The sequence below is a fragment of the Macaca fascicularis genome, chromosome 6, assembly GCF_037993035.2.
Source record: "Macaca fascicularis isolate 582-1 chromosome 6, T2T-MFA8v1.1".
Classification (NCBI taxonomy): Eukaryota; Metazoa; Chordata; class Mammalia; order Primates; family Cercopithecidae; genus Macaca; species Macaca fascicularis.
Genome location: NC_088380.1, coordinates 165,621,443 through 165,644,341, shown reverse-complemented (window position 1 = coordinate 165,644,341; position 22,899 = coordinate 165,621,443). Strand labels below are relative to the sequence as shown.

Below are 22,899 nucleotides of genomic sequence, written 5' to 3'. Positions count from 1 at the left end.
TATTTCACTTCTGTGAATCTCAGTTTCCTTATCTATAAAATGGGATTAATAGCAGAGGTTACTTAGGAGGGCTGTATGAGAAAATGGATTTGTTCTTAGCATTGAACTGAGCACAAGGTAAGCACCCAATACACGGAAGCCATTTCTTATGACTGCCGCCACCAGCGTACCTACCATGTATCTGTTACTCTGCCTTATCTCTTATTCACAATTTCCCCATACAGTAAGGCCTGTTATTATACCAGTTTATAGATAAGGAAAGTGTGGTGCAGAGAAGTTCAGCTCCTTATCCAAAGTCACACAGGTAGTACCTGTCAGAGTCAGGATATGAATCTCATTATTCTGGGTGTTTCTAATGACTGTGGCCTTTCACCATATCACACCCAGTCTTGTTGTCAATTTAGTGATAATCAGCCCTCTCCTGGGGCTTGAGGTAGCTTAGAAATATGCCCTTCTAACTGGTTGTTCTAGAAAGCAGCAGCCAGTTTTCATGTCTTCAGTGTCTATGGATATAGGATTGAACCCCATCAAGATATGAGGATCACAACTATCAGCTCCACTGTACTAAATAGTTTCTGAAAGCCATGCGTGATCAGCAGGGCTACCCAGCACTTGCCTTCCGAGAGCTCAGATCAATAAGACATTGTAAAGGCACTTAGGATTTGGGCCACTCCCTCAATCCCCCTTCCTGTACCAAATCTATCATATTGAAAGTGAGCAGGAATCAGTGACTGGCTGATTGTCCTGTGCAAGGACAGTGTGGGTCTTGGTACCAGGAAAGGGGAGCTCAAAATCGGATTTCGTTTCACACAGCTGGGCTTCAGCAGTCTGTATGCCATTTGTCTTGGACCAAAGGTTGATCAACTTTGGCTTCTGTGGAGAGAATCTGGAAGTAGTGGCAAGTGATTATTTAGAGGCCTGCTTTCATTGATGGGCAGTCAAATGTTGCGTGGTGTTCAAAAGTCATTTTAGGAAGATGTTTGCATGTTTAAATGTTACTCTTTTGGTTGAAAAAGCCATTGTTTGTCTCTAAAGAATGATTGCCACAACATATTCCCATCTTGGCAGATTCTAAGAGACCAGGGAGGAGAGGGATTCATCTGGGACTTCTCTCAGTTTCATGTTCAGAAATTGGCTGAACTCTGTATATCTTCGTGTAGTGCCCTTGTTATAGAGGACCCCGGTGTTACATGATTGACAGACATTGCAGTCAGAGCCAAATTCAGACTGAGGCATCATGGGGTGATAGTTCTTCATAATCTATTTGTGTCGAGGTGGAGATTTTACTCCAGTGTGGACTTGAAGTGGAAGAAAGGGGAAGAGAATTGAATTACAACAAGAATTCAGTTGACCAGCATTTTAATGCATTTTGATATTTTTAGGGAACATTTGGGCCTGAAATTCACAAGCACATCACATCTAGGCCTGGTAGTAAAACAGATGGCAAAACTTAGGTATCTTTGGAAATACTTCTTTTCCCAAACCTGGGCAGATAGAAGGTTTAATTACAGGTGGCCGACATGATTGCCCGAATATGACACTTTTAGTAGCTGCTGCTTTTCCATGATAGACTTTAACAACTGTGATGGTTACATAAGAAATAACTCAGAAAGTTATAGGGTGACCATATAATTTATCACCCAAACTGAGACATTTTTGAGAGTTAAAGTAGGCACTATTAATACATACACCAGTATGGCTGGTATAAACTGGGATTTTTCTTGGCAAATTAGGATCTTTGGTCACCCTAGCGAGTAAAACCCATGAATCTCACTATAGAAGCAATTCAGAAACCAAGGTGGCAGTGAGGCAGGAAAATCTTTATTCAGTCACAGCTAGCTCTTGTCTACAGCAGACAGTTAAAAAAAAAAAACATTCAGGAGCTATTTGAGAAGTCAAAGGAGTTTAGTTTGTGAATTTTCCTTATTTCTCATGGGTACTACTAATTGAAACATTTTACTTGACAGACTAAGATAAAAAGTGTTTACCAAATCCTTGTGTTCATCCACCATGTATTTGCCAGTTCATCATCTGTGAGTTTATAGGGCTTAAATTCCATGTTGTTGTTGAGGACCATGAGTAATTCTCAGACAGTTATGTCCAACTGGAACCTATCTTAAATTATGATGAAAGCCTTTCCTCTGTATGAGTGAAAATACTTCCTTGGAGCTTGATTCTTCTGTGAGATCTGTTGGCAGTGCTGAGAGTGTTTGTGTCATAAGGAAGGTCCAGCGTGGATACAAAACAAAGGCTAAGGCCACAGATTAAATACTGGCTCTAACACCATGCTGAATATTTCAGAAAACATGTAAAGAGAATCAAATGCACAACCCAGGGGTGACTTACCTCTTTTTTTCCCTCCCATGTCAGAAACCGAAATGCTAACCATGATGATTTGTTTCTTCACAGGTTCTTCTTGAAATTCTTCCTCAAGTGTAACCAAAATTGCCTAAAGAATGCAGGAAACCCACGTGACATGCGGAGATTCCAGGTGGGTCTGACTTGTCTTTCTTGAATCTCAATAATGGCATGAATATCAGGACAGGATAAAAAAGTCTTAGGCAGAAGATATGTAGTTGTTTTCCCAGAGGCAAAGAGCAGCTGAGGCCATGGGTCCCCCAGGTATCCACAATCTAGGAGTTGTCTAGAAGAGAGAAGAGTGGAAACTGTACTACCTGTGCTCACTGGTTGCGACAGTGGTGTTCTTTGAGTCTAGTTTTGGCTTCCTGAATGGACTCACACACCTAAACCCCCAAAGATTAAAGTAAATAGAAATGATTAATTCTTTGCCTAAAATTTTGTATGTAGAAAACCAGCACATAAGAATAAAGAGGCAGGGTGCAGTGGCTCATGCCTGTAATCCCAGCACTTTGGGAGGCTGAGGTGGGCAGATTGAGGTTAAGAGTTCAAGACTAGCCTGGCCAACATGGTGAAACTCCAACCCTACAGAAAAATACAAAAGTTAGCTGGATGTGGTGAATTTGCCTGTTGTCCCACCTACTCAGAAGGCTGAGGTAGGAAGATCACTCGAACCCAGGAGGTGGAGGTTGCAGCTGAGATCATGCCACTGCACTCCAGCCTGGGTAACGGAGTAAGACCCTATACCACCCACCAAAAAATCAAAACAACAACAACAAACAAACAAACAAACAAACAGTAAAGATTACAACTGGTAAAACTGCTCTGCTTTACAGTTATGGTTTTCTCTTCCTTTGCTTCTCTCTGCTCACCTCTTCCAATCTTGGAAATTGTTAGTGGTAGCTGCCTATCGTAAATGGGCAGAGATGTTAGGAAGCATAACATCTCTAAAATGATATGGATAACAGTTCTGTTTCAGAAATGTCCTTAATTGTACATTTACTAAAGGAAGAGGACTCACAAACAAATGCATTTACTTCTTCTTCTTTTTTTTTTTTTTTTTTTTTTTTTTGAGACGGAGTCTCGCTTTGTCGCCCAAGCTGGAGTGCAGTGGCGCCATTTCGGCTCGCTGCAAGCTCCGCCTCCTGGGTTCATGCCATTCTCCTGCCTCAGCCTCCCGAGTAGCTGGGATTACAGGCGCCCGCCACCACGCCCGGCTAATTTTTTGTATTTTTAGTAGAGACGAGGTTTCACCAAGTTAGCCAGGATGGTCTCAATCTCCTGACCTTGTGATCCGCCCGCCTCGGCCTCGCAAAGTGCTGGGATTACAGGCGTGAGCCACTGCGCCTGGCCTGTGAGCCACTGCGCCCAGCCGCATTTACTTCTAAGACATAAAATGGTTCTTGGATTTTAGGAAAGGTTGTTGAGTCTAGACGTGGTGCTTCTCAAACTTAAAAGCGCTGAAAATCCCCTGAGGATCTTATTAAAATGCTAATAGAGGTCTGGGGTGGGACTGGAATTCTGCATTCCTAACAAGCTGCTGTATGATGCCAAAGCCATGGCCCACATTTTGAGTTGCAAAGTTTTAGACCCTTGTGCTGCTCTCCACCTAATGGCATGGCTAAATTATTTGCACGGTCAATGTTAGTTTCCCTGTCAGAGCAACGATCCATTTATGTATGCTCATATGGTCCATCAGGGAAACAGCATGGTGTTTAAAGTATGCTTTTAAGTATATTTAGTCAGCTTTGAGTGTAGATTGAAATGTATGATCTCTGAGAGGATCTTGAAAAATGTTAGCTGCACCTTCATTCTCTGATGGGAAAAAGGAAAGATGATCTTGAGCATTGATTGGGGATATCAATATCTCTTAGTCTCCGAGATGATTTATTTTAAGGAGGTGAGACTTACTAGTCTCATTAAAGAACAAATGCAGTAGAAAAAAAGTCATGTCTCCTGAGATTCTGAGGTACTTCTCTAAAATCATCATCTTGGCCTCACCATCTTTTGTCTTGACACACAAGAATGGGGAGGTTTCTTTTTTTTTTTTGAGATGGAGTCTCACTCTGTCACCCAGGCTGGAGTGCAGTGGGGCGATCTCAGCTCACTGCAAGCTCCGCCTCCCGGGTTCACACCATTCTCCTGCCTCAGCCTCCCAAGTAGCTGGGACTGCAGGCGCCCGCCACCACACCTGGCTAATTTTTTTGTATTTTTAGTAGAGACGGGGTTTCACCATGTTAGCCAGGGTGGTCTCGATCTCCTGACCTCATGATCCACTCGTCTCGGCCTCCCGAGGTGCTGGAATTACAGGTGTGAGCCACCACGCCCAGTCAGGAATGGGGAGGTTTCTAGTTTCTTGGAAAATGTTTCCTCTGGTCATCTTCTGACTTCAAACTTGGTGTTCTCAATCCCATAGAGGATTTTTTTTGTGTTATGTTTGAGTCAGCTTTGCAATTAAGCTGGCAAAACCACACGTGGTGCTATAAGTGTGTGTTGCTTAGGGTCTCGCTACATGAGGCTGAAGTTTGGAATAAACTGTTTTGCAGCTTACTTTGGTCTTGACATGAGCCTTATATTTCTTTTTTTTTTTTTTTTTTTTTTGAGACGGAGTCTTGCTGTGTCTCCCAGGCTGGAGTGCAGTGGCGTGATCTCGGCTCACTGCAAACTCCGCCTCCCTGGTTCACGCCATTCTCCCGCCTCAGCCTCCCAGTAGCTGAGACTACAGGCGCCCGCAACCACGCCCGGCTAGTTTTTTGTATTTTTAGTAGAGACGGGGTTTCACCATGTTAGCCAGGATAGTCTCGATCTCCTGACCTCGTGATCCACCCGCCTCGGCCTCCCAAAGTGCTGGGATTACAGGCTTGAGCCACCGCGCCCGGCGAGCCTTATATTTCTTTTGACCAAAGCTTGGGTTAGGAACAAAGTATAGCTGGGCATGAAACAATGTATGTCTAAGAAACGTGTCTAATGCCTAATGTATACCAGGATTAATTCTGCTGTACCTCTTAGGGCAGCAGAGTTTGGGATGGACTTTGATGACATTGGAAACCTAAAAGAGCATTCATATAGAACTTCCAGGTGCTCTCTTTTCTTTGTGGAACCTACTAGTAAAACGTCTGAAAAGGTTGAATTATAGAAATATACCTCTTATACAGGATGAGAAACCAATTTAGTCTATTATTTTTGAGAGCATCTACAAAGCTTCTATTTTGCAAATGAAATAGTTATTCTTTGTTTAGTGGAAGGGCTGCTGAGATGAGGAGGCATAACATAGATATCTGGAAAGTCTTATAATCCTTTGGAGCTTCAGTTTCCTAAACTGTAAAATGGAGTAAAAGTGACGATTCTGCTTATATCACTACATATGAAAGAAAGCAATATTTTGCGTGTATAGCTAATTTGTAAGTGATAAAATACAAATGCAAGCCTTTGGAGAAAATCTATGTGATAAACTGAAGATGGATCATGAGTTCAGTCTAGGGTTTCTCAACCTGGGCACAGTTAACATTTTAGACTGGATAATCCTTTTTTGGGGGAATTGTGGGGGGTGCCCCCATGCATTATAGGATGTTTAGCAGTGTCAGTGGCCTCTACCCTCTAGATGCTAGTAGAGAACATCTACCTCCCAATCATGACACCCAAAAATGTCTGCAGACATTGTCAAATGTCCCCTGGTGGAGAGGGAAGAGGCAAAATGGCCCCTGACTGAGAACTACTGAGTTAGTCCTATATCTAATAACCTCTGACAAGCTCTTACTGGTGACAGTGCCACTGTCCCAAAAAGTGCACACTTTGATTAAGTGTGAGAGCTGCCCAGCACAAAGTCCATACTGTCTTTCAGATAAATATGATTTATCTGAACTCTGACACTGACAATGCTCTTGCCTGTGATTCTCAAATGGGTCCTAAAATAGATCAATAGGGGCAGCTACCTTGGCCACCATAGAGTCAGTTTTTGAGTTAAAGATGAGCCATGTCTTTCTTTATTAACAATGACAAATTCCAGGCTGGGCGCGGTGGCTCAAGCCTGTAATCCCAGTACTTTGGGAGGCCGAGGCGGGTGGATCACGAAGTCAGGAGATCGAGACCATCCTGGCTAACATGGTGAAACCCCGTCTCTACAAAAAATACAAAAAACTAGCCGGGCGTGGTGGCGGGCGCCTGTAGTCCCAGCTACTCGGAGGCTGAGGCAGGAGAATGGCGTAAACCCGGGAGGCGGAGCTTGCAGTGAGCCGAGATCGGGCCACTGCACTCCAGCCTGGGTGACACAGCGAGACTCCATCTCAAAAAAAAAAAAAAAAAAAAAAAACAATGACAAATTCCTTATCAGATCTCAGGTGTAACCTGCTTTGTTTCCCATCACCCACTCTTTGCCGCCTAGAAGAGGATGGAGGAACCCATGGCAGAATGAACATGGACACATTTTATTTTGTATCCCTATACATTAATACATTTCTTTATTATTTTTACACAATCAACATTGGCTTTCATGCATGCAGGGACATAGATATTTGTGTAATTAGAGGATGGATGAATTGCCTCGAGAGTTAAAGCAAAACCTCAAATCTCTCTAACCCAACCTTTTATTGTTTCTTCTTCAGTCTTTCTGTCTTTCATGACTATTTACTCCTACCTCTCTCTGTATTATTTCATGCTGGCAGCCATTACACCTTTTTTGAATCCATTTTTTTTCTTGAATTATGTAACAACAGTCGCTCATTCTGAACTCCCTACAAGGGATGCTATTTGTTTGCCTTTCTAAAAAAGTTGGAGTTCTCCTAGTCTCCTTCTGAGGTCCAAATCTTTTCCCATTTTATAGGTTCTTTCTAGTATCTTCTCCACTCACAGCATCTTAACCACTATTTATGCATTGAGGACTCTGGCATCAGAATATCTGAGACCTGACACCCAGGTTTAGATCTAACTGTCCAGATGTCTGCTGGGTATTTCCAGGAACTTCAACTCAGTCAGCCCCAAACTGAACTCACTGTCATCCTCAGGTGTTTTTCTGTTTGTTTATTTTGCCTCCATCCCAAGCTTCTTAGGTTCTCTGTCTTGGTTCATTCCTAACTGCATTGAATGCTGGGAAGATGACTGTGTCTATATTCAGCATGTTCAATGTTCACGTGTATAAATGCATGTGTCCATGTGTTTACCTTTATGTGCTTCTATTTATATTGGTAACGATGATGATGATAAAGCTAACATTTATTTGGTGCTTCTTTAGTGAGAGGCATTGTGCAAAGTATTTTACATGAGTTATCATGTTTATCTTCAAAATACCCTTGTTAAGAATATAGAAATGTGGATTATTCCTGTTTTAAAAATGAGGAGACAGATTTAGAACAGTTAAGCAATTTACCCAAAGTCACACATCTACTAAATGGTAAGGCAGTGGTATAACCCAAGCAGTCTGACTCAGATATTTTCTGATGTTTTGGAACAAAAAAGAAATTGTCCCTAGTCTGTAAGCAGATATTTAGTGAGGCTATAAGGAGATCTTGCAACATCTGAGAGCCATAATGACCTCCCATAAATATGTACCGGAATCCCAGGAAAGCCTAGAGGGATCTTCAAAAGAGGTATTTGTCCCAATAGAGCCTAAAGGTGCCATCTGCATAAAGAACATTGACACACAACCAAAGTTCCTCATGCAGAGGGTAGAGTTGTGTGGAAGTGAGGGAACATGAACATTTTTCCAGAGTACAGCTACAGTGTTTATCAATTTTCACTTGCAGGGATTTTAGAAAAACAAGCTACGATTTAGCAGGCAATGTGAGCTTCACTTAACCTGTAAAGGTTTTGGTCAGTTCTCCAAGGCAAGAGAGCCCCTCACCTAGATGGGGCATGAATAAAGTGCCCCCAAGACATCTCAGAGTAGTCTACTAAGAAATCATACTACATTTCCCAAGTCTTAAGACCGAACCAAGATGGAGAGGATTAGTCTTTGCTGTAGCTGTCCTGGCTACAGAGGTGTGTGTCATAATGATATTGGTTGAAGATTGCTTATGAATAAGACATACACTTTTCAGCATTTTTCTCATAGCACACTAATTGGGAGGCTGGTTTTGAATATTTTTATGTCTCTGTTGCTTCTGAGGGTGAGTGAAAGAGTGTCTTTCTGGCACAAAAAGTCTCTGGTCTCTTCCTTACATGCCCATGTGGCTTTTACCAGTTATGCTGAAAACCTGAGTCCTGGCACATCTGACTGAAGACGCCCTCTCTTCCCTCCTAAGCAGGGTCTGTGCAGTGGTCACTGCCGCTGCTTTCCTCCATCTCACTTTGCATGCTGGCCGGCCAGCCTGATCTTCATATAGCAATGCCGGAGCGCATCTGCTCTGAACAGCAATCAGAGGCCTGTGTAGGTGACTGAGGAGGACATAAGAAAGGTTGTTGATCTCTTGACATGGAAAGACATTCTGTCAAGCAAACTCAGCTTCACAGCGGCTGGGCTTCTGCTGTGTAAACAGAGATTGCTTAATTACACAGGTCATGTCAATTAGTGTGACCTTAGTGTTTTCAAGAAATTAATCACTTTCTGCAGAGCTGGGCTGTGTTCATACTTTAAGGCAGTATGGAATAAACCTTGTAGAAAATCTGGCCCAATCTTTTTTTTTTTTTTTTTTTTTAATTTACAATGGATGCTTTCTTTTGAAATCCCTAGGCTGTGGTTAGGGTAAGAAATTTGCTTAAATGCAACAGTGGATACTGGCTTTACTCAGGACTGGTGAGTATGAGGAAGGCTGGAGGACAGAGAAGGGGAGCAAGTTGGGGATGGAAATAGCTCATGACCCAGGGAGAAATTCACTTATGACTAAACGAGCCTATTTCTTCATCTTGACACTAAAAAGATGCTAATGTCAAAGGACTATGTTAAAACCATGCCATGGTCTGGTTTTTAACTGACAGGAGTCAGACAATTCAACCTTAAGATTTAAATCTTTTTCAGTAGCTTTACTTCTGGGGACTGGCAGAATTAGGGTGGTAAGGGAAGAACAAGAATCGGGTTCAAGCTGTCATTGCAATAGATACCGTAATACCTGGAGACTGAAGTAAAGTATACATTTCCAAATTCATCTTATCTCTTCAATAAAGTTTTTCCATTGGCTATAAAGCTATATTCACATATAAATATTAGATCTATAACTATACATGAATGTAAGTAGAAGACATAGTTCTGCACACGTGCATGCATGCATTCAGTAATATTTATTGAAGTGCTAAGTGGTGAGTCTATCATGATGAACAAGAAAGATAAGGTCTTTGCCCTAATGAAACTTATATTCTTCTTGGGATGATACTAGCTCTTGTAACAAATGGACCATATAGTATTGAATGGCTCACCTGCAGCAGAAGGTTATTTCTTGCTCATATAATAGTACAAGGCAGGTGTTCCTTGTTGACGAGCAGGTATTGTCCTTGAGGTTATTTGGGGACCTGGGATCCTTTTGTTTTATGCCTCTCCTATTCTATAAAATCCTCTGTCTTTATCAAGTCCTCTGATGGGAGAAGGGCACATGAAGGGTGCCATGTGCTTTTTAAAACCCTTGGCTTACAAATTTGCTCATTTTCATTGGCTAGAAATCAGTCACATGGTCATATACAACCACAGGGAGGCTTGCATGGTCTAGCTGGGCAGCCCATGAAGACAAGAAAATGGATGTAAGCAGAATAATTACCATCAGCTGCCACAATGAAGACGTGTACAAATTAACAATTACAAATATTAGAAATTCTAATTTCTGCTATAAAGAAAATTAAACAGGACATTATGAGAGAGAAAAACAGTGTGGGATGGGAGATGAAAAGCTCTCTTTTTTTTTTTTTTTTTTTTTTTTTTTGAGACGGAGTTTGGTTCTGTTACCAGGCTGGAGTGCACTGGCGCCATCTTGGCTCACTGCAACCTCTGCCTCCTGGGTTCAAGCAATTCTCCTGCCTCAGCCTCCTGAGTAGTTGGGACTACAGTCACGCACCAGCACCCCTGGCTAATTTTTGTATTTTTTTAGTAGAGAAGGGGGAAAACCTCTCCTAAAGTAAGTGACCGGGAAAGCATTCTGAGGTGAGGACATTCAAGTTCAGAGATCAAGAATAAGGATAAATCATCCTGGGAAGAGCCAGAGAGGGTTCTGAGCAGAGGGAAGAGCAAACACAAAACTCATGTTTACCTCATGTTTATCTAAGGAGGCAAACAATATTCCTTCACATCTGAGTCATTTGGATAGTAAAGAGGAGAAATCACCAGGTTATTCATCCCAAATTCCCACCAAAAATGTGTCTTGCTTTTTAAAATGATGACATGAGTTATGACATTAAAAGGCAACTCCCTGCCTTTTTGAGTAAATTCTAGAAATTTTGGAGAATCTTTGCTGTTTGTTTCAGAAGCCATGGTATCTCTGGATCCATATGTTATAGGGAATGATTAGAGGATTCTTAAAATACATGCCTGACCTCTGCAGTTTCTGTCTGCTTTAAATACACTTACATAAAAGGGATAAGAATATGCCCTCCTTTATTTCTCCTCCATTGACTCCCACCCCCTGTCTTGGATGTACTTACATTGTTATATTGTTTTGACAAATAGCACATCTTGCAATTAAATTCTCTACCAACAGAATGCTAGGGGCCTGAGCTGCGATCACTTTCTTCATACAGAATAATTTCAAGAGGCTCCATGCTGATTAATTATACTGAAAGCAGCTCTAATGATAGTTTCAGAATACAGGATTAATTCACATAACATGGTAAATACAAATGGTGGATTTTCAACCTGATATATTAAACCATTATGGCTTATTGGGCAAATATGTATCTTGGCATGAGCCTTATGCTGAGCCTTGGCAGAAAGTGTGCATCACTGAGAAGGAATCTTTACAAACAGCATTTGATGAGTGGTCGCTCTGCACTTAGAGAACATGTATTTCTACACTAAGTACAGCTGCCTTTGAAGGAAATGTAAAATACATTAAAGGATGAATGTAAAAGTGTTTGGTTTGATCAGTGATTGCCAATGGATGCTGGCTCTGAAGATACCTATAGTTATTGGGATTTACCAGCAAAAGCTATCCTTATATTCTTCCACTTATTAAGTTGTCACTTGTAGAGCTCTAGTTATATGTCAGACACTGTATTAAGTGTTATACATGTATACTCTTACTTATTTTTCTACCACTTTTTCTTGTTGGCTTTGGTCCTGTCAAGCACATTGGCCTTCCTTCATTTTTCTTCCCCACATACACCAAACTCATTCCTGTCTCAGGATCTTTGCACTTTCTCTTCTGTCTCCCTGGAAAACTCTTCTGACACATTGAATGGCCAGATATTTTTTATTCAGATTTCAGGCTGGGCACGGTGGCTCATACCTGTAAGTCCAGCACTTTGGGAGTACGAGGCAGGTGGATTGCTTGAGGCCAGGAGTTTGAGACCAGCCTGGCCAGCATGGCGAAACCCCATTTCTTCTAAAACAAACAAACAAAAAAATTCCTTTTTTCATCACTTCCTTACAGAAGCCTTTCCTAATCACACGATTAAAAATATCTTCCACCTAGGAACCATCTAGGTGGAAGATATTTTATTATTTCTTAGAACTTATCACAATCTGAAATTTGCTTTTGTTGCTTACTTACTGTCTGACTCCCTCTCTGTCCCCAGTAAGAACTAAACTCCTGGTGTTGTGTGTCTCAGTTCCCCTGGCTAGGAAAAGGGATTCCCTTCCCCCTTGCACTTCCCAGGTGAGGCAATGCCTCGCCCTGCTTCAGCTCTCGCTGGTCGGGCTGCAGCAGCTGACCAGCACTGATCGTCCAGCACTCCCCAGTGAGATGAACCCAGTACCTCAGTTGAAAATGCAGAAATCACCGGTCTTCTGTGTCGCTCGCACTGGGAGTTGGAGACTGGAGCTGTTCCTACAACACCTGGAAAATCGGGTAACTCCCACCCCAATACTGCGCTTTAAGCAAACAGGCACACCAGGAGATCATATCCCACACCTGGCCGGGAGGGTCCCACACCCACGGAGCCTCCATCATTGCTAGCACAGCAGTCTGTGATCTACCGGCAAGGCAGCAGCGAGGCTGGGGGAGGGGCGCCCGCCATTGCTGAGGCTTAAGTAGGTAAACAAAGCTGCTGGGAAGCTCGAACTGGGTGGAGCTCACAGCAGCTCAAGGAAACCTGCCTGTCTCTGTAGACTCCACCTCTGGGGACAGGGCACAGTAAACAATAACAAACACAGCCCAAACCTCTGCAGATGCAAACGACTCTGTCTGACAGCTTTGAAGAGAGCAGTGGATCTCCCAACACGGAGGTTGAGATCTGAGAAGGGACAGACTCCCTGCTCAAGTGGGTCCCTGAACCCTGAGTAGCCTAACTGGGAGACATCCCCCACTAGGGGCAGTCTGACACCCCACACCTCACAGGGTGGAGTACACCCCTGAGAGGAAGCTTCCAAAGCAAGAATCAGACAGGTACACTCGCTGTTCAGAAATATTCTATCTTCTGCAGCCTCTGCTGCTGATACCCAGGCAAACAGGGTCTGGAGTGGACCTCAAGCAATCTCCAACAGACCTACAGCTGAGGGTCCTGACTGTTAGAAGGAAAACTATCAAACAGGAAGGACACCTACACCAAAACCCCATCAGTACATCACCATCATCAAAGACCAGAGGCAGATAAAACCACAAAGATGGGGAAAAAGCAGGGAAGAAAAGCTGGAAATTCAAAAAATAAGAGCGCATCTCCCCCGGCAAAGGAGCGCAGCTCATCACCAGCAACGGATCAAAGCTGGACGGAGAATGACTTTGACGAGATGAGAGAAGAAGGCTTCAGTCCATCAAATTTCTCAGAGCTAAAGGAGGAATTACGTACCCAGCGCAAAGAAACTAAAAATCTTGAAAAAAAGTGGAAGAATTGATGGCTAGAGTAATTAATGCAGAGAAGGTCATAAACGAAATGAAAGAGATGAAAACCATGACACGAGAAATACGTGACAAATGCACAAGCTTCAGTAACTGACTCGATCAACTGGAAGAAAGAGTATCTGCGATTGAAGATCAAATGAATGAAATGAAGCGAGAAGAGAAACCAAAAGAAAAAAGAAGAAAAAGAAATGAACAAAGCCTGCAAGAAGTATGGGATTATGTAAAAAGACCAAATCTACATCTGATTGGGGTGCCTGAAAGTGAGGGGAAAATGGAACCAAGTTGGAAAACACTCTTCAGGATATCATCCAGGAGAACTTCCCCAACCTAGTAGGGCAGGCCAACATTCAAATCCAGGAAATACAGAGAACACCACAAAGATACTCCTCGAGAAGAGCAACTCCAAGACACATAATTGCCAGATTCACCAAAGTTGAAATGAAGGAAAAAATCTTAAGGGCAGCCAGAGAGAAAGGTCGGGTTACCCACAAAGGGAAGCCCATCAGACTCACAGCAGATCTCTCGGCAGAAACTCTCCAAGCCAGAAGAGAGTGGGGGCCAATATTCAACATTCTTAAAGAAAAGAATTTTCAACCCAGAATTTCATATCCAGCCAAACTAAGTTTCATAAGTGAAGGAGAAATAAAATCCTTTACAGATAAGCAAATGCTTAGAGATTTTGTCACCACTAGGCCTGCCTTACAAGAGACCCTGAAGGAAGCACTAAACATGGAAAGGAACAACCGGTACCAGCCATTGCAAAAACATGCCAAAATGTAAAGACCATCGAGGCTAGGAAGAAACTGCATCAACTAATGAGCAAAATAACCAGATAATATCATAATGGCAGGATCAAGTTCACACATAACAATCTTAACCTTAAATGTAAATGGACTAAATGCTCCAATTAAAAGACACAGACTGGCAAACTGGATAAAGAGTCAAGACCCATCAGTCTGCTGTATTCAGGAGACCCATCTCACACACAGAGACATACATAGGCTCAAAATAAAGGGATGGAGGAAGATTTACCAAGCAAATGGAGAACAAAAAAAAGCGGGGGTTGCAATACTAGTCTCTGATAAAACAGACTTTAAACCATCAAAGATCAAAAGAGACAAAGAAGGCCATTACATAATGGTAAAGGGATCAATTCAACAGGAAGAGCTAACTATCCTAAATATATATGCACCCAATACAGGAGCACCCAGATTCATAAAGCAAGTCCTTAGAGACTTACAAAGAGACTTAGACTCCCAAACATTAATAATGGGAGACTTCAACACTCCACTGTCAACATTAGACAGATCAACGAGACAGAAAGTTAACAAGGATATCCAGGAATTGAACTCATCTCTGCAGCAAGCAGACCTAATAGACATCTATAGAACTCTCCACCCCAAATCAACAGAATATACATTCTTCTCAGCACCACATCGTACTTACTCCAAAATCGACCACGTAATTGGAAGTAAAGCACTCCTCAGCAAATGTACAAGAACAGAAATTATAACAAACTGTCTCTCAGACCACAGTGCAATCAAACTAGAACTCAGGACTAAGAAACTCAATCAAAACCGCTCAACTACATGGAAACTGAACAACCTGCTCCTGAATGACTACTGGGTACATAACGAAATGAAGGCAGAAATAAAGATGTTCTTTGAAACCAATGAGAACAAAGATACAACATACCAGAATCTCTGGGACACATTTAAAGCAGTGTGTAGAGGGAAATTTATAGCACTAAATGCCCACAAGAGAAAGCAGGAAAGATCTAAAATTGACACTCTAACATCGCAATTAAAAGAACTAGAGAAGCAAGAGCAAACACATTCGAAAGCTAGCAGAAGGCAAGAAATAACTAAGATCAGAGCAGAACTGAAGGAGATAGAGACACAAAAAACCCTCCAAAAAATCAATGAATCCAGGAGTTGGTTTTTTGAAAAGATCAACAAAATTGACAGACCGCTAGCAAGACTAATAAAGAAGAAAAGAGAGAAGAATCAAATCGACGCAATAAAAAATGATAAAGGGGATATCACCACCGACCCCACAGAAATACAAACTACCATCAGAGAATACTATAAACACCTCTATGCAAATAAACTGGAAAATCTAGAAGAAATGGATAATTTCCTGGACACTTACACTCTTCCAAGACTAAACCAGGAAGAAGTTGAATCCCTGAATAGACCAATGGCAGGCTCTGAAATTGAGGCAATAATTAATAGCCTACCAACCAAAACAAGTCCAGGACCAGATGGATTCACAGCTGAATTCTACCAGAGGTCCAAGGAGGAGTTGGTACCATTCCTTCTGAAACTATTCCAATCAATAGAAAAACAGGGAATCCTCCCTAACTCATTTTATGAGGCCAACATCATCCTGATACCAAAGCCTGGCAGAGACACAACAAAAAAAAGAGAATTTTAGACCAATATCCCTGATGAACATCAATGCAAAAATCCTCAATAAAATACTGGCAAACCGGATTCAGCAACACATCAAAAAGCTTATCCACCATGATCAAGTGGGCTTCATCCCTGGGATGCAAGGCTGGTTCAACATTCGCAAATCAATAAACATAATCCAGCATATAAACAGAACCAAAGACAAGAACTACATGATTATCTCAATAGATGCAGAAAAGGCTTTTGACAAAATTCAACAGCCCTTCATGCTAAAAACGGTCAATAAATTCGGTATTGATGGAACGTACCTCAAAATAATAAGAGCTATTTATGACAAACCCACAGCCAATATCATACTGAATGGGCAAAAACTGGAAAAATTCCCTTTGAAAACTGGCACAAGACAGGGATGCCCTCTCTCACCACTCCTATTCAACATAGTGTTGGAAGTTCTGGCTAGGGCAATTAGGCAAGAGAAAGAAATCAAGGGTATTCAGTTAGGAAAAGAAGAAGTCAAATTGTCCCTGTTTGCAGATGACATGATTGTATATTTAGAAAACCCCATTGTCTCAGCCCAAAATCTCCTTAAGCTGATAAGCAACTTTAGCAAAGTCTCAGGATACAAAATTAATGTGCAAAAATCACAAGCATTCCTATACACCAGTAACAGACAAACAGAGAGCCAAATCAGGAATGAACTTCCATTCACAATTGCTTCAAAGAGAATAAAATACCTAGGAATCCAACTGACAAGGGATGTAAAGGACCTCTTCAAGGAGAACTACAAACCACTGCTCAGTGAAATCAAAGAGGACACAAACAAATAGAAGAACATACCATGCTCATGGATAGGAAGAATCAATATCGTGAAAATGGCCATACTGCCCAAGGTAATTTATAGATTCAATGCCATCCCCATCAAGCTACCAATGAGTTTCTTCACAGAATTGGAAAAAACTGCTTTAAAGTTCATATGGAACCAAAAAAGAGCCCGCATCTCCAAGACAATCCTAAGTCAAAAGAACAAAGCTGGAGGCATCACGCTACCTGACTTCAAACTATACTACAAGGCTACAGTAACCAAAACAGCATGGTACTGGTACCAAAACAGAGATATAGACCAATGGAACAGAACAGAGTCCTCAGAAATAATACCACACATCTACAGCCATCTGATCTTTGACAAACCTGAGAGAAACAAGAAATGGGGAAAGGATTCCCTATTTAATAAATGGTGCTGGGAGAATTGGCTAGCCATAAGTAGAAAGCTGAAACTGGATCCTTTCCTTACTCCTTATACGAAAATTAATTCAAGATGGATTAGAGACTTAAATGTTAGACCTAATACCATAAAAATCCTAGAGGAAAACCTAGGTAGTACCATTCAGGACATAGGCATGGGCAAAGTCTTCATGTCTAAAACACCAAAAGCAACGGCAGCAAAAGCCAAAATTGACAAATGGGATCTCATTAAACTAAAGAGCTTCTGCACAGCAAAAGAAACTACCATCAGAGTGAACAGGCAACCTACAGAATGGGAGAAAATTTTTGCAATCTACTCATCTGACAAAGGGCTAATATCCAGAACCTACAAAGAACTCCAACAAATTTACAAGAAAAAAACAAACAACCCCATCAAAAAGTGGGCAAAGGATATGAACAGACATTTCTCAAAAGAAGACATTCATACAGCCAACAGACACATGAAAAAATGCTCATCATCACTGGCCAGCAGAGAAATGCAAATCAAAACCACAATGAGATACCATCTCACACCAGTTAGAATGGCGATCATTCAAAAGTCAGGAAACAACAGGTGCTGGAGAGGATGTGGAGAAATAGGAACACTTTTACACTGTTGGTGGGATTGTAAACTAGTTCAACCATTATGGAAAACAGTATGGCGATTCCTCAAAGATCTAGAACTAGATGTACCATATGACCCAGCCATCCCATTACTGGGTATATACCCAAAGGATTATAAATTATGCTGCTATAAAGACACATGCACACGTATGTTTATTGCAGCACTATTCACAATAGCAAAGACTTGGAATCAACCCAAATGTCCATCAGTGACAGATTGGATTAAGAAAATGTGGCACATATACACCATGGAATACTATGCAGCCATAAAAAAGGATGAGTTTGTGTCCTTTGTAAGGACATGGATGCAGCTGGAAACCATCATTCTTAGCAAACTATCACAAGAACAGAAAACCAAACACCGCATGTTCTCACTCATAGGTGGGAACTGAACAATGAGATCACTCGGACTCAGGAAGGGGAACATCACACACCGGGGCCTATCATGGGGAGGGGGGAGGGGGGAGGGATTGCATTGGGAGTTATACCTGATGTAAATGACGAGTTGATGGGTGCAGCACACCAACATGGCACAAGTATACATATGTAACAAACCTGCACGTTATGCACATGTACCCTACAACTTAAAGTATAATAATAATAAATAAATTTTTAAAAAAAATGAAAAAAAAAAAAGAACTAAACTCCTGCTTGGTAAATGCTTTATTGGTTTTGTTCATTGTTGCTTCTTCAGTGTGTAGAATAATGTTTGGCACATGGCGGGTACATAGTGGGCTCACCACTTATTCCTATGACTAAGTGACTCATCTAAGATTATAAGCAAGTAAGTGGTGAGACTGGGGATCAAACTCAGGATCATCTGACTCTGGAATCTGAGCCATTGACCAATATGCCATTTTCTTGCTCCTGATTTCCATGTCCCTATGCCATAGCCCCATCGTTACAGAGCACACATGACAATCCTGTTTGTCTCATTCCCACCTAAAATGGCCAATGAGGACACACACACAGAGAGCACCAGTTAAACACCAATGACACCCTAAAGAGTTGTCAAAAGTATCCCGATCCACAGAGGGAGGAATGAGGTTCAGATCACTTGTGAGCTTTTCATGTTTATCATGGGTCACTGTTCAGGAGACAGAGGCTAATTCTAGTTTCCAAAGATTTAAATTAGTTTAGCACATGTATCTGAGGATTTAGAAGTGTCCATTCTTGTCTTCCTGTTAAGAGCTAGTTTTGCCTCAAGCCTTAAAGTGTGAATGTAATTCCATTAACCACTCCTTTACTCCAGCAGTTCCACTCCATGACATCCTGTAGGTTCACACGTCCTCCATAATTTTTAATGAGTTATTTGGAATCTTTCAACCAGATAGAAGCTGGCAATCAGGCACATTTCTGAGAATATCGCATTCCATATCACTCAAGGATATTTTAAAGGACAAAGTTAAGAAAGACCTAACCGCTGCAGACCATTTTTATGTAAATAATATTTAAGCTGTAGTCAGTCACACAGGCACCATAGATTTGTACTGGAAGATATGAGGAGAGTCCAGGGAGAGGATGTAAGCCAGGACTGTGTATTGAAAGACCAGAGGCCAACTGTGTTGGCTCACACCTGTAATCCCAGCACTTTGGGAGGACAAGATGGACGGATAACGAGGTCAAGAGATAAAGACCATCATAGCCAACGTGGTGAAACACCATCTCTAGTGACAATACAAAAATTAGCTGGGTGTGGTGGTGCGCCCCTCTAGTGCCAACTAGTCAGGAGGCTGAGGCAGGAGAATCGCTTGAACCTGGGAGGCAGAGGTTGCAGTGAGCCGAGATTGCGCCCTGCACTCCGGCCTGGCGACAGAGCAAGAGTCTATCTCAAAAAATAATAATAATAATAATAATAATAATAATAATAATAATAATAATGAAAGGTCAGAACTGGGAGTGGGTGAGAACTGCACTATGAGTCTACAGGGTTCCCTTCAGACTTCCTTTTTTCTTAATTTGTCCTATGACCTTGAAGTTGTTTTAAACTCCTGGACCTTAGTTTTCCAAGCTGTAAAAGGAAGTGTTGGACAAATTTGGACTGTCATAACTTACACTGAGGACTCCTTTTATCATTTTCTCCTATGAACCTCCTATGATGACATATTTTTCAATCATATTGCATTATTAAGAATCACATTCTCTTTAGAGTTCTTTAAAGTCATGTAAAACTGCTAGTTGAGAGCTTCTCATGTAGATGAGATAACCAGAGTTTCCATATGGAGTTGATAGGGTCCCAGACAAGGGAAAGTTAACTGAATATTTCAGTATGCAGACTTACTGTGGATGCTTTTATGATTCCCTCTCTGCAATAATGTCACCCATTATTACAGTCAAAAACTCTTATTTGGGAGCCACTAGATTAGCTGATCTCTGGGGTCTCTTGTGACTCTAATATTTGACGAGTCTGCAAAGTAGTTCAGCTGACAAGTGGAATGTAGAATGTAGACTATAGAGGGTTGAGGGTAGAAGTGTGATCAGTACCTTTTAAAAATACATAGAGTTTATTTTGTCGAGCAGTTTTAGGTTTACAGAAATATAATACCCTCTCAACCCCATCCCCATCCCCTACTCCCCAGTTTCCCTTATTATTAACATCTTGCATTAGTGTGATATATTTGTTAAAATTGATGTGCCAATATTAATATATTATTAAAATCCATAGTTTTGTGAGTCGGGTGTGGTGGCTCATGCCTGTAATCCCAGCACTTTGGGAGGCTGAGGTGGGTAGATCGCATGAGCCCAGGAGTTTGAGACCAGTCTGGGCAACATGGTGAAACTATTTTCACAAAAAAAAAAAAAAAAAAAAAAAAAAAAGCTGAGTGTGGTGGTGCATGCCTCTAGTTCCAGCTACTCAGGAGCTAAGATGGGAGGACCACTTGAGCCCAGGAGGCGAAGGTTGCAGTAAGCTGAGATCACACCACAGCACTGCAGTCTGGGTGACAGCAGGACCCTGTCTCAAAAATCAGTATCAATTAATTTATAGTTTACACTAGAGTTCACTGTTTGTGTGTACATTCTATAGGTTTGGACAAACACATGAACATATGCATCATTACAGTATTATACAGAATGGTTTCACTGCTCTAAAAATCCCCTATCCTTCACCCATTCCTCCCTCTCCTCTCCCAGACTCCTGGCAGCCACTGATCTTTTCACTTTCTTCATAGTTGTGCCTTTTCCAGAATGTCGTATAGTTGGAATCATACAGTATATAGTCTCTTGAGATTGATGTTTTCTTATTTAGTAACATGCATTTAAGACCCCTCTATGACTGTCTGTGGCTTGATAGCTCATTTTCTTAAATTGCAAAATGATATTCTATTATATGGATTGCCAGGTTGTTTATCCATTGGTCCGTTGAAGGACATCTTGGTTGCCAATGCCTTTTATTTAGTTGAGTTTTTTATTCACATAATTTTAGGTTTACATGCAGTTATAGAAGTAATACAGAAAGATCCCATGTACCCATTACCCAGTCTTCCTCAGTAACATTTTGCAAAGTTATTTTTACAATATAACAACCAGAATATGGGCATTCATGTAATCTACCATCTTATTCAGCTTTCCCTTGTTTTACTAGTACTTGTGTGGGTATATTTTTAGTTCTATAAAATTGGATCATGTGACTAGCTTTGTCTAACACCACAGTCCATATATAGGGAATTTTCATCAGCACAAGGATGCCTCATCTTGTCCTTTTTTAGTAATCATACTCACCTTCTCTGTGTGTCCAAACTTCCTCCTGTAAGGATTGGATTAGGGACCTTTCTAATGGCCTCATTTGAAAGTAGTCAAAGCCCTATCTGAAAATATAGTCACATTCTGAGGCACTGGGGATCAGGCCTTCAATGTATGAATTTCTGGGGAAGGAACAATTCAGTCCTTAACAGGCTGTATGTATCCCCTGGTTACTGGCTTTTTACCCTAACATAATTCCCTAGGATATCAATAGTTTGTTCCTTTTTATTGCTGAGTATTATTCCATGAAATGCTTCCCGGTGCTTTTCATTTCACGTACTTCAAGTTAATATTTTTAAAGCCTTGTGATTAGGTACCCTAAATTAATGCAAAAGTACAACAAGCAAAAAACAGAGGTTAGGAAGCATAGAACAGACTAACTTCAACACTAATTTCCTTTTACCGAGTTACCGTGTATCAGCATTAAAAGCCAAGATTTGGAATTTTTAAATAATCATTCAAAATTAACATGAGGCAGTGTTTATTTTTTGGAAGGAGGTACTTCACTGTCACAATATTCTAAATTTAAACTTTGAAAATATATTTATGGTCTAATCTTTGCTGTGATTCTGTGTTTGTTGGAGAAACGCTTAAAGATACAAATTTCAACGTGTTTGGTTGCTTTTTTCATAACCCCTTCGTCCAGACAAACTGCTGCTTTTGTTCATGTGATCTTCCACTCATGATCGAATTTAGCTGCTTGTATCTTTTTGAAAATCTGCTCATGAGAGAGAGGTTGTGCTTCATGAATCTTAGATAATAAAGTTAGGACATACTAGGTCTCCTGCATGACATGAAGGGAAGAGGGGCCGCCCGAGAAGAGATGGTGAGGAAGTACTCACCAATAACAAAACTCCTGAGAAACCCTCGTTGATGGGAAATACTGGGAAAACTAGACTGAAATGGTGAGACATCTCATTTACAGACTATTTTCAGAATAGTAAGGTTTCATTTAGTTCTAATAAAGCCTCAACTGTAACAGGCTAAGACACAGAGAGGGTCTAGAAAGCAACGTTATATAAACCAATGAAAACCATAATTCATGCAAGGCCTAAATGTATAATAATGTGTTACTGGCACAAAAGTCTTTAAAATTGTACGTTCGTGTGGAGCAGTGGACATAGAATAAATACTTTCCGTATCCTTTTATTTAAAATTACAGTGTATGCTGGGTCTTCTTTATGGTCATTAAGATGCTTCAGATTATCAACCCGACACATTCTTTTGAACTTCTTGTTTAACATCAGCAACAAAGTGACAACTACTACTCTGTTACTGCTACTGTTTATTGAGTGCTCCATACAGGAACCATGCTGGCCACTTTAATTAATTTAATCCTCACAGTTACCTTATGAGTTAAGTATGGTGATTATTCCCATTGAGAGTCAGGGACACCGGGACTCAGAGAAGTTAACCTGGCCAAAGTCACATTAACCAGGAAAGCTTGAGAGCCAAGAATGAAATTCTGTGTCTAGTTCTTTCAAATTCTAAATAGAGGGGGATAGGAATAATACCTTTTAGGGATATCGATCCAGAAAAGGATATAACAGAAGAGATTCTGAACCACTGATATAAGCCAAGAAATTGAAAACATCAGTGTAAAATATCCA

At 41.1% G+C, this 22,899-nt stretch overlaps 1 protein-coding gene across 13 annotated transcripts in view; it reads left to right on the top strand.

The window, feature by feature from the left end:
- EBF1 (EBF transcription factor 1) overlaps positions 1–22,899 on the top strand; it is a 412,231-nt gene that overhangs the window by 256,126 nt on the left and 133,206 nt on the right. For all 13 annotated transcript variants that reach the window (XM_005558408.5, XM_065547012.1, XM_065547013.2 and 10 more), the window contains one exon: positions 2,410–2,491. In XM_005558408.5, the coding sequence (XP_005558465.1) occupies positions 2,410–2,491 (82 nt within the window). The remainder of the gene's footprint in view (positions 1–2,409; positions 2,492–22,899) is intronic.